This window comes from Hibiscus syriacus, unplaced genomic scaffold (assembly GCF_006381635.1).
Source record: "Hibiscus syriacus cultivar Baekdansim isolate YM2019G1 unplaced genomic scaffold, ASM638163v2 tig00110346_pilon, whole genome shotgun sequence".
Classification (NCBI taxonomy): Eukaryota; Viridiplantae; Streptophyta; class Magnoliopsida; order Malvales; family Malvaceae; genus Hibiscus; species Hibiscus syriacus.
The window spans coordinates 669,248-681,952 of record NW_024062697.1 but is presented as its reverse complement, the minus strand read 5'-3'; the positions used below and the strand labels follow the sequence as shown (position 1 = coordinate 681,952).

At 33.0% G+C, this 12,705-nt stretch overlaps 1 protein-coding gene across 1 annotated transcript; it reads right to left on the bottom strand.

The window, feature by feature from the left end:
- Positions 1–6,405: 6,405 nt before the first annotated feature.
- Positions 6,406–7,358, bottom strand: LOC120120718 (RNA-binding protein pno1-like). The gene has a single exon (XM_039140273.1). The coding sequence runs from the start codon at positions 7,320–7,322 to the stop codon at positions 6,651–6,653; it is 672 nt and encodes a 223-aa protein (XP_038996204.1). The 5' UTR covers positions 7,323–7,358; the 3' UTR covers positions 6,406–6,650.
- Between the last annotated feature and the right edge of the window lie 5,347 nt (positions 7,359–12,705).

Here is a 12,705-nt window from a genome sequence, read left to right as displayed (position 1 = left end):
AAGAAATTATATGCCGGTATGGTCTACCTGAAAGGATTATCACTGATAACGCAACAAACTTGAACAACAAGATGATGAGTGCTACTTGCGAATAGTTCAACATAAAACATCACAATTCCACTGCTTACAGACCAAAGATGAACGGAGCAGTAGAAGCATCAAACAAAAACATTAAGAAGATAGTGGAGAAAACGACTGAAACTTACAAAGATTGGCATGAGAAGTTGCCTTTTGCTTTGTTCGCTTATCAAACCTCGGTACGAACTTCGACTGGGGCAACTCCATTTTCACTAGCCTATGGAATGGAAGCAGTGCTACCCATTGAAGTCAAGATTCCGTCTCTCCGGGTCTTGACAGAAGTCAAACTGGATGATGCAGAGTGGGCACAATCCAGATATGATCAGCTGAATCTGATAGATGAAAAAAGCCTGAAAGCCATTCATCATGGTCAAATCTATCAGAAACGAATGATCCGATCACATGACAAAAATGTGCGCCCAAGAATATTCCGCAAGGGAGATCTGGTGCTAAAAAGAATTTGGCCAATCCAGAAAGATTTCCGAGGAAAATGGACGCCAAATTGGGAAGGACCTTATGTCGTGAAAAAGGCTTTCTCCGGAGGAGCCCTCATCCTGGCTGAAATGGACGGACCTGAATTGTCACATCCCATCAACTTGGACGCAGTCAAGAAATACTTCGCTTAGGATGAAAACCCGAGAGGGCGTCCTAAGTTGAAAAAAAAACAAACAAACAAACAAACAAAAAACAAAAAAGAACGTTTAGGGTGAAAACCCGAAAGGGCACCCTAAATTGAAAAAAGAAAAAGAGGAAAAAAGAGAAAAAAAGAAGAGAAAATAAGGTGGGTTCAAGATGAAAACCCGCAAAGGGCGTCTTGCAACCAAGGATGAGTCCAAGTTGAAAACCCGGAAAGGGCGATTTGGATATTAACAGTGGAAACATCCCGGCACATGAATCTTCTACGAACTCAACAAATTGGAGAAATGTCGCACTCTCCCAAACGTTGTCGCATTTTCAAAAATCCTTTGGCAAAGGCTGCATTCAAGGTCACCAAATGATGTTTCAGCTCAGAAGTGCCCACATTATCGAGATCTAAGACATTCATTTACACATCATCGTGTATTCGTTTTCGAGAATGTTTGCCATGTATTATTGGTTTTTCTCCTCCCTTATGAATAAAGACAATCTTTCCTCTAATTCCTTTTGAGCATCTTGAATTAGATTTAAACCTAATGTTTTATTTATTTTTGTGAAAAGATAATCACATATTACTGTACAAGGATTCATGGAAAAGTACAGGTACCCAAAAGCCGATCAAGGCTCATGCACATACTTGAGATGGTTGAGGAGCATCTCCCAAATCAAGAAAAAAAAACAGAATGTGCACATCAGATTTAAACATTTGAAGAATTCAAGATCAGAGATCGGAACTTCAAGTCTTTAAAATTAAGAGTCAACAACGACAGGCCACCCGAGATCGAGATTTCTCTCCAGAGCCCAGAATAACATATGTTGCATATACATTTTAGGCATACTTAAGAGCATGACATCCATAACATCGCATATATGCATATCTTTGTAGGTTTTACCCAGAGCCAATTTCAACTTCACAACGAAGGATATTGGACTCCAGACAACGTAAGTTCAACTTCACGACGAAGGGACCGCTGGTCAACAACCATTTCTCAATTTCAGAGCCAATTTCAACTTCACAACGAAGGATATTGGACTCCAGACAGCGCAAGTTCAACTTCACGGAGAAGGGACCGCTAGTTGTCAACAACCATTTCTCAATTCCAGAGCCAATTTCAACTTCACAACGAAGGATATTGGACTCCAGACAACGCAAGTTCAACTTCATGACGAAGGGACCGCTGGTTGTCAACAAACATTTCTCAATTTCAGAGCCAGTTTCAACTTCACAACGAAGGATATTGGACTCCAGACAACGCAAGTTCAACTTCACGATGAAGGGACCGCTGGTTGTCAACAAACATTTCTCAATTTCAGAGCCAGTTTCAACTTCACAACGAAGGATATTGGACTCCAGACAACGCAAGTTCAACTTCACGACGAAGGGACCGCTGGTTGTCAACAAACATTTCTCAATTTCAGAGCCAATTTTAACTTCACAACGAAGGATATTGGACTCCAGACAACGCAAGTTCAACTTCACGACGAAGGGACCGCTGGTTGTCAACAAACATTTCTCAATTTCAGAGCCAATTTCAACTTCAAAACGAAGGATATTGGACTCCGGACAACGCAAGTTCAACTTCAAGACGAAGGGACCGCTGGTTGTCAACAAACATTTCTCAATTTCAGAGCCAATTTCAACTTCGCAACGAAGGATATTGGACTCCAGACAACGCAAGTTCAACTTCACGACGAAGGGACCGCTGGTTGTCAGTAAAGAATTTCCCAGTTCTAGAACCAGTTTCAACTTCACAGCCGAGGATATTGGACTCAGAAAAATACTTGGATTTCAACTTCACGACGAAGGATATCCAATTCTCAGGCTCAACTTCACGATGAAGGATTCATACTCAGGATCTTTCAGTTCAACTCGACCTCACGATAAGGAAGTCATTTCATATTTCAGTCTAAATTGACAAACCAGATCAGCCGTGATGTCGGATTTCAACTCTACAACAGAGAATATTCGATGGGAATTGACCCCTACATAATGGGTGTTAATTTTGGATACGCGCATGTTAAGTGTGTCTTTCAATCTTTGCCCTATCCCCGTTATACGACTATGGGCAAAGAGGGGCAGCTGTAGACAGACTCTTTTTTTATAAACATATATTTATATATATATATGTTACATATATATTACATGTATATATATATATATATTATTTTCATTTGTTTTCATGTCAGGCCCAAATTACAAGTGCCCCAACAATGGCCCAGCATGCGAGCTCGTCCAAACTAGTTAGGGTTTTCATAACCCTAAATCTCTGCTGCCCAGCCGTCAGGAGCCTCGACCTTTGGATCCAGATATGATCCAATGGTCAATAATATGAGCCAGATAGGGTTCTGTTTTCCCCCTGGAGCGTCGCATACCCTTGACAAGTCAGAACCTCACACGGTTCTCGGAGAATCCTCGTCCCGGTGGCAACATGCTCCGGGTTTCTCGGCGGGTGGATTTCATGGAGATAACAAACCACCAAATAACAAATCAGAATCATGGAGCATCAAACAACCGAGAAATTAGAGCTTTAGGGGGTACACAGACGATTCATAGAAGAAATACCAGAAATTATCACACAACTACACACGAAATATTACGAGAGAGAGGTCACGAAAACACCACAGAAAACCGAAGCAAACTCAGAGCATTTGTAAACGATTCGCATAGAAATAAAAATGTAGCATTTCTTTTTACCTTTGTTCGTTCATCTCTTCCTTTGTATGTCGTTTTGTGCTTGTGGTTTGGCTTGAAAATGACCAAAAAACATACGGCCGATGGCTTTGGGGTAAAGTTTTTCAAAACTTTATTTCTAGATCTACTCCCCGAGGCCGATTTTTTGAAAGATTTATGGTGATTTTTGAAAAAATGATAAAAAAGCTTTCGTATTTAGAAAATAACAAAAAAATAAACTTTTCGTCGCCGATGACGGCGGTCGGCGCCGGTCAACGGCGGCCGACGAGGCGGCGGGTGGTGGCCGTTTTCTGGGTTCTTGATGAACCCCGGCCGTGTTCTTCACATTTGAAGAACACATGAAGAGCATACAGAGAGTTTTGAAAGTTTGTTTTGATCCATGTGGGATCAAATGGGAAAATAAGGAAATGTTTTCAGAAAATTGGCCTTTATACGGCCCGTTAACCCGACCCAAATACACGCCAGACCCGCGTGTTTTGCTTCACGATAGGGTAAATCACCATTTCAGTCCCTCTTTTTCCAATCGTATGTTATCATAATCCCCAAATCCGATTTCTTATCCAATTTTGTTTCGAATTCGACCTTCAATCATGGTTTTCTTCCAATTTAGTCCTGTTACTTTGCTTTTTATTTATTTACTATAATCGTTATTATTTTTAATATTATTACTTTATATATATACGTATCTCATATTTTACTTTTATATTATTACGTTTTGTTATATATGTATATTTTTTTTGTAAATATAACTATTACTATTATTATTATCTTCTTTTTACTCATTTATACATATATTTATATATATTTACATTTATTTTATTATATACATATATTATTATTATTTTTTTCTCTTTATTTGATTATTTTTTTCCTAATGCTATATGTATATATATATGTATATATGTATATTTTTTAATAGTTTATTTATATGTCTATTGTTATTATCATGTGTACATTTCAATCATCTTTTGATTACCTTCTTTTTACTTTGTTTTACTTCTTTGATCATTTTTTTATTCATTGTATTTATTCATTATTTGGTTGTGTATAGATTATTAATATTTCATTTATTTATTTATTTTACTTTGCTTATTAACCTTTTTTTCTATTTTTATCTTCATTCTTGTTTCCTTTATTTTTTTTTCTCGTTCTTTAACGTCTTTATTTTTAAGGGAACTTCAATCAATCAGTGGTAAGCAATTTGGATCGATATTTACCTTTTAATTTAACTTTCAATTTTCTTAATTAAAGACAACTGGAAATTACACAGTACCGAAAGGGCAGTTCAAGGGTGCTAGCCCTTCCTTGACTGTAACCGACTCCCGAATCCGACACATCTTTGGTAAGGCGTAGATCAGGTAAGAAATAAGGTATCCGATCAACCTATTTTGTTTAAAATAAACGATCGGTGGCGATTCCAATCCATTTACCTAAGTCGAAGCCCAATTCCGGGGCCCAACCGAAAGATGGTTGCGACATGATAGAATTAATATTTTGAAACAAAATCAATAATCAACGTTACTTTAACGATAATTTTTATTAAATAGATTTGTCCACTTTAAAATAAGCAAACATGTTAAAACGGCAAGATAAATACCGAAAACAAATTTATTTGCTTTTCATGATTTTGTCAATATTTTTAAATCATCTTGATTTTTTTATAGAAAGATAGAAGATATAATTTGTCTTAAGATTGTTAGAAGTATTACAATCCTAGACGATAAAAAAAATCTTATTTAAATAATTGGTTCACACAAATTGCAACAAATACTGTTTAATTCCACAACAGGATCTCATCGTAAACTTCGTTTACATGAATAGAAAATAAAAAAAATTAATAACATGAAAAAATTATTCTATTAAATAATCGAAAGAACAATATAGAAATAAATGCACAACTTTTACGGAACAACCGATTGGAAAAGGGTTAAGACTTGCAACTACGTAGTTTCCTTAAGACGGATTTTCGGTTACTCCTTGGTGCTTGAAATCTTTGGTCGTTTGTCTCCCATGATATAACAACGAGATGATCAGTGCACAGTAGCACAACTGCATAGATCACAAGCTATTCATTGCCTTCGTCTATCACCGAAAAAACTAGAGGAGCGAAAAACTTTTTGAATTGTTTGAATTGTTTTTAACCTAGTAGGTTTACTCGGTATTTATAAGGATTTCACATTATGAACAATTGGAAATTTTTGACTTAACGAAGCATTAATGAGAATTAAGCAATTTCAAAAATTATTGTTTTGATTAAAGGAACCTTTTAATATTTATCATTTTAATTCCAAAACAAATTTTGCAAAAATATACTATATTTGAGAAAATTTTATTTTACTTTTGGGTTAAAATATATGTAAGCCCCATAAAGAGTGTCACCGGTTCGGACATTTACGTTACTCACATCGTGCACGTCTACACTTGTACGAACCAACAATTGATTTCACATTTTCCTCAACAACGTTTGGATCAATTTCTCATTTAAAACTCCAAAACTATCAATTTTTTTTCCATCAAGTTCATTAAATGTTTTAGTTTAAACATGTTGTACATACATGGGTTTAACAATGAACTAACTTCACTATATAATTTTTAGTCTGAACAAATAGAACGAATGTTTGTTGTTTATTTTGAGTAGATGTGATTTTTTTTTAATTTCGAACTTAGATTTGCAATATTTCTTCTTTATCTATACCAAACTGTTTTGAAACTCATGTAATGATTAAGTTTGTCCTTATGCTTCCAGCTTAAGAAGTGTTGCTCAGGGTAAGTATTCAATCAAATCGAATAAAAAACTTCAAAATTAATTGCAACCATACTACAAACAAACCATTACCATAGGATAAGTTTCATTGTAATAAAATTAAAAAAAAATAAAAAGCAGTTTACCGAAAATTCAAGTGTTTCCTTATGTTCATACTTAAGTTTCCAGCTTGGCAATCGAGTCGAGTAAAAAAAACTTCAAAATCAATTTCAACCATACTACAAAAACACCATTATCATAGGATAAGTTTCATTATAATAATATTAAAAAAGAACATTAAAAAGGCGGCTTACAGAAAATTCACTCAATGCCTCCCAATCAAAACTTTCATCTAAAATTACTACTTTCTAAAGAATACTCGATCATGTTCATTCTCCTCCCCCCCCCCCCTTTTTCATGGGTTTTTTTTGCAGATAACCCTTAATAATCCATTACTCAGAGAAAAAAAAATCTCAAAAAAATATTACGAATAACAAAAGATCAAAACCTTTCTGCCAATCTAGCAGTAACTTGTCTAAGTTTCGAGTAGACTTTCCCAGCGGGTGAACCTAAAATGAGGTTGCAAAGAGAATCCCTAGCAATCTTGATGTTGGCGAAAGACCCCAGTATATGAATCTTGGTGTCGGCAATGACAATCCTAGTCTTCGTGGCGTTCTCGATGGCAAACTTAGTTTTACCGCCTTTCCCAGACAATCTTCCGATGGCACGAGACAAGTGCTCCCCTCTAAGAGTCTTGACATCCTTGATTTCAAAAGATTCCACGTACAGTTCATCCAATCTCAAAAGAGCAATGGCATCCGGGACATCAAAACCCATCATGAAAGCCTGGACAAAGTCTGTACATTTTTGAAGGTTACTAATGTCGGGGGTGTCTGGTCTTGTTTTCAGTTCAACCTTCCGAGCTTTGAGATTCATTCGGATGTCGACCTTCATCTGTTCGTAGATTGGAGTATAGATGTCCATCCAGTATTTCTTGAGAGGTGAATACCTGTGAGGTGGAACCGAGACCTTTCTGAACTGGACTCGACCGTCCGACATCTCGTGAGCCTTAAGAGGCTTGAATACTGGCTTTGGGGGCAACGGATTTAATTCAGGCTTAGGTTCACAAGGCATTGTTTCAACCTCCATAGTGGCAGGTGCTTTAATAGACATCTATATGCTATTACAACACAAGGTAGTTGCAGTCTGAACAAGAAGAAATTACAAAAAAAGCTCAAATTATGATTGAAGTTCAAAGTAAAACATTCATGAAAAAACATTATAATCAATTATAAGGCACTCTTTTCACCCTTGCTTTTCTTGTAAAAACAATTTCTCAATTTTTTAGCTTTTTAATAAATTTTCATAATTATTATTGATTTATAGTTTTAATTCAGTTCGGATCTTTCAACCATGCCTTTAAGAAATTGTTTCAGTAAAGAAAACAGTACCAGAAATTCAAAAGAACAAAGCTAATGGCATAAATTATGTTACTTTGATTAAATTCTGCATCTCCAAACAACATAATTCATAAAAATAAAAATTTCAATACCCAAATGAACAAATCATGCATAGACTCAAATTAAAAGAAGAAGAAGAAGAACAAGCAATCTTTCTGGAATCATCACACATATAATGAATCCCAATCGTTGGAATTAAAAACGAAAAATAATAGAAGAAATCAAAGGTTGAGTTAACCTGGACTGGATTTGAAAGGCTAATTCGGAAAATTCGTCCTTCAAGAGAGAGATAGAGAGAGAGAGAGAGACAAGCCTAATCGACGCTAGCTGTATCCTGGAAGCAGAGAATATGGCGATAAGTAGCGGCAGGCAGCCAAGCAGGAAGAAGAGTAAGCAAGTACCGAGAGCTTAAAAACCTAAAACCCTTTGGGTGCTAACAAAATTCTGCTTTGAATGTTGGGCTTAAGTCTCTTTTCGTTTGTAAACTGAAGTCCATAGCCTTGCAAATCAAGCCCAATATGACTGCAAATTAGGCCGAAGTGATTAAATCTTATTAAAACAAAAGAAAAGTAATCAAATATTATGTATTTTAGTAAAAATTTATAAAAATCAAATAAAAGTAATTATTTATGTAGTTTACTCTAAATTTTATATCAAATTGTGCATTTCACTCTTTTATTATGCTAATTTTATATATATTTAATATCTCTAAATTAATTTATAAAAAATTAATATTTATACTTTTTGAAATTAAAAAATTATATTTATTGTTATTACTGCATCATGAATTATCATGTAATTGATAAAAAATAAAAAATTGAATTTTGAACATAAAAAATAAAAAAAATAGCTTTCAAAGGTTTCCCGCTTATTAAATTATTCAGGTCATTTCTATGTCCGAGTATGATACAAAATCCTTCAAGTCATCATGAAGTATGTTAAATCCTCTTAGCATCACTAAGTCCTAATCCTCTGGGACATCACTAAGTCCTTAGAGTATGATGCTAAATTTTTTGGGTCATCTATAAGTCTTTCGATCATATGTCTAAGTCTTTTGAGTCATATGTCAGTCTTCTGAACAATACGATAAGTTTTCGGGCCTGTCGTAATGTCTCGAAAAATCAAGAAAATGATTTTAGGGGTTCGTTTCGACTAAAATTGGGTTTTAAAATAAAAATGTGGTTTGAGGGAGTCGCCGTTAATCTTTGTTTAAGGTGTGATTGGATCACCCCAAAAAATGTTTCCATTTTAATAAAATTTATTAATTTTAAAAAATATTAAAATAGTGTTTTGGTCTACTTTCCCAAGAAATGAGTTCGGTAGTCGATTATTTGTGGGGAATGATTAGCACCCCCACAACGCTCGAAAATTGGTACTTGGTCGATTAATTATTGTCTTTGCAATGAAATTTATGGATTCAAACTTAATTTAATTAATTTTCCTAGTTAAATAAATACAACGCTATTTAACCAGTTAAAATTTAAGAGATACAATTAATCATTCTTGCCTTTAACTGGAGAGAGTTAATAACCTAATATAAGGTAGAGAGACATCCCTCTCATTTCCAACTAAAGCGATGAATCACTAATTTTCTTCTCAAAAGTTTTAAAGTTAAATTATTAACATGTCACCATTTCAAATTAAAGGAAAACACCACTTAATATAAGGTAGAGTAGCAATTTTCCCTTATTTGGAAAGAAATAAGAAATACTATAATCGTTGTATTTCTTTATCTAAGGTTATGCAACAAACAAAAGTTTTATTTAAAAAATTACTCAGCCTTTAAGATAGATAGGGGATGTTCAAATATTTATAAATACCGAGTCTAAACTATCAAATAGAGTCGAGTGGGTTATCCTCAGTAGATCTAAATACAATAACATTTATCTTTCTACCCTCCTGATTAATTTTAAATTGTTCCACTAGAGGATACTTATTCATTTTAAATTACCAATTTAAACTAATTAGTTGGATTAGGATAACTCTTTTTGACGATTTAAAATAAAAAAAATTATTACTTTGTAATTCATCATTGAAAAGATTAAGTGATGCGGATGAAACATCATGCTTTGCAATTAAATAAGATGCCATGCAATCAATCAATAAACTTCAATTATTTGCAAATTTAAAGAATCACGTCAAAGAATCAATTTAATTAACATGTTAAGATTATAATGCAAATAACTAAAAAATGCACGTATAAAAAAAAGCATGATCTATTTAAAGTAAAGAGTGAATAAATTGTATTAAAAATAAAGTTGAGGCCAAATTAAAGAGAAGATTAAAATTAATTATCTATAAGAATCTCTTACGGTAAAACAAAATGAATTAGGGTTATGATAAAAAAAGCAAAAAAAATGTATAATCTGCAAAATAAGAAAATAGAGTTACATGTATCACAATAAAAGAAGACAATATAAAATATACACACAAAAAGGAAATTAAGTTAACATCGAAATTAAAAAAAAAACATGAATGTATAAAATTTAAAATCACATAAAACTAATATGAAAAAAATAATACATACTATATTAAAAAATAAAATAAAAATAACTTATAATAAAAATGGAAAATTTAAGATGTTGAGTTAAAAGAAAGAAACTAAATTAAATTAATGTTTTAATCAATAAATCAATCATAATAAAATGAAAAAATAAATTAGGAAAGAAATTAAAAAAAACAAAATTGAGGCAAAAAAAAAAAGGCAACCTAGAAAAATGATAAAGAAGAAGGCGTCCCAATCTAAGAAAATTAAATTTAAAAGAAATTATTTTTTATAAAAAAAACAAACGTGAAAACTTTAAAGAAAAAAGTTAAGATAAATAAAAGTGAAATTTAAAATTTAATTTAAAAAGAAAAAAGATCTAAATAAAGTTTTAAATAAAATGGAATATGATTAAAATAATTATCTTCTACTAGTGTAAAAATATGTGGATCTCATAAAGATCTGAATCGAGTCATCGAGTTATTTAATTGAGTACAAATCCAAAAATCTCAAAGTACCAATTCATTTTCCCTACAAAATATAAATAAAAATAAATATTATTTTACTCAAGATTCATTGTCGGTTTTCATGGAGAAATCTCAAAGAATGCTAAATCTATGTAGATTTAATGGAAAGCCCTTTTTCCTTGTTCATCGACTTTCTCTCTTTTGACATGATAAAAAAATTGAGGTTGATTAAAATAATAAGAAAAAAAAAGGAAAAAGGAAAAATAATAATAAAAAAGAATTTGTCAGTATCTACCGAGAAACCTCAAGGAAGGCTACTTGATAAAATCTATTCGAATGTCTTTTCCTCGTTCATCGTTTATTTTCACTGGATGGAATTTTCAAAAAGAAAATAAAAAATAAAAAAAAGAATAAACAAAGAAAATAAATTAACTTGCATTTGAGCAAAAAATCTCTTTTTATTGCTTGTATTTTCTTCAACTTACAAATCTTTTCTTCTTTTTCTCTTTTCTCTAAAAAATATGCCTCCCAAAAATTCTCTCAAAAACAATGTGTATCTCTTTACATAAGATGAATAGCTCGAGAAAACTCTAGCATATTTTCATTTCTACTAGATACACTAATTAAAAGTAAAAAAAATATTAAAATAATCAAAAGATCATAAATTACCCTAAATACATTATGGAAACTGAAAAGGTGAATTTAATTACAAATATTTAATAAAATTATTGAAAATTCGTAATAAATTAAAGTTCATGTATTTGACCATTATCTCATTTTGTGCACGTGATGTCTTCACTAAAATAAGCAGATCTTGAATTCTATATGTCCGATTAAGGTATTTCAAAATGTGTTGGAAAGCTAACTGAAAGCTGGACATATTTCAAGAAGACATCATGCCTTGGACATGCACGAATCTTAATTGAAAATTTGTTACAAGTTGATTAATGTCCCAAGCTTCATAATCAGCTTCAATAAAATATTTGGACCTTGAAAAAAAACTAGGCCTGACGAAAATCGAGTATTATAGGACCATCTAAAAGACCTTCAAGTATGATGCTAAGACTTTTTAGCCATCAATAAATTTTTTGAGCATGATATTAAGCCCTTTGAATCATCACTAATTCTTCACGCACGATAATTAAAACCCTCAGGTATGACAATGACCTGCATTTGTTAGATATTCTTGTTAGAAAGAATATGATAACTTTTGCAGGTTGTGCCTCTCCAAAGTTGTTCCATCTCTATGAAGTTATAGTAACGTATATAAAATAATGAGATCTTATTTCTTTCAAATTGCATTGAAAAATGATCATTAAATTTACAAATTCTACTTCTCCAAGAACGACAAGGGGGATCAATCAAATCTCAAAGCACAAAATTCTATCTCCTTGAATTTGTAATAGAGCATACTAGATTCTATCTCCCTGAAGTTGAAATGGAGCAGATTAATTTCTAGTTTCTAGATCTTATTTCTCTGAAGTTACGGTGGAACAGATCAAATTTTTTTTCTCTGATCCTATCTTCCTGAAGTTACATTGAAATAGGTCGATTCCTAGTTTTTAGGTTTAACCTTCTTCAAGTTACAACGAAATAGGTTTAATTTCAATTCTCAAACCCAACCTCTCTGAAGTTGCAATGGAGTGAATCAATTTCTAGTTTGCAAATGTAATCACCCTGGAATTATAGTGGAGTAGATCAAGTGTGAGGTGTGGATTTTCTGACCATCAAGGATTGTTTAAGGGATGTTAATGCTTCTTCTATCCCATACTCAAAAGATCTACACTTTTAGATTACTGTGATAGTGCATCAGATCATGGAGGTGTTGGGGCATATAAGATCATGTAAACGGAAGTATAATGGGGTCTAAAGCTAGGTTTAGCGCCCGAGTCGCAGCTAGAAAACACGTCTTGGGGGTCATAGACAAATATAATTTCAACTACATTCACATCAGTTTTAATTCTTATTGTTGTATTAGTGGACTTTGGGTCCACAGAGTCATGAATTGTGGCGAGCTTACCTGGAGAGAGGTAATCCTCGTAGAGGACTTAGATTAGATATGAGAATTTAAAGTCAATCTGTTAAAATCTATGGCATTAATAGATGAGATTCATCATAAATGTTCGAATTCGGATCAGAGTTCA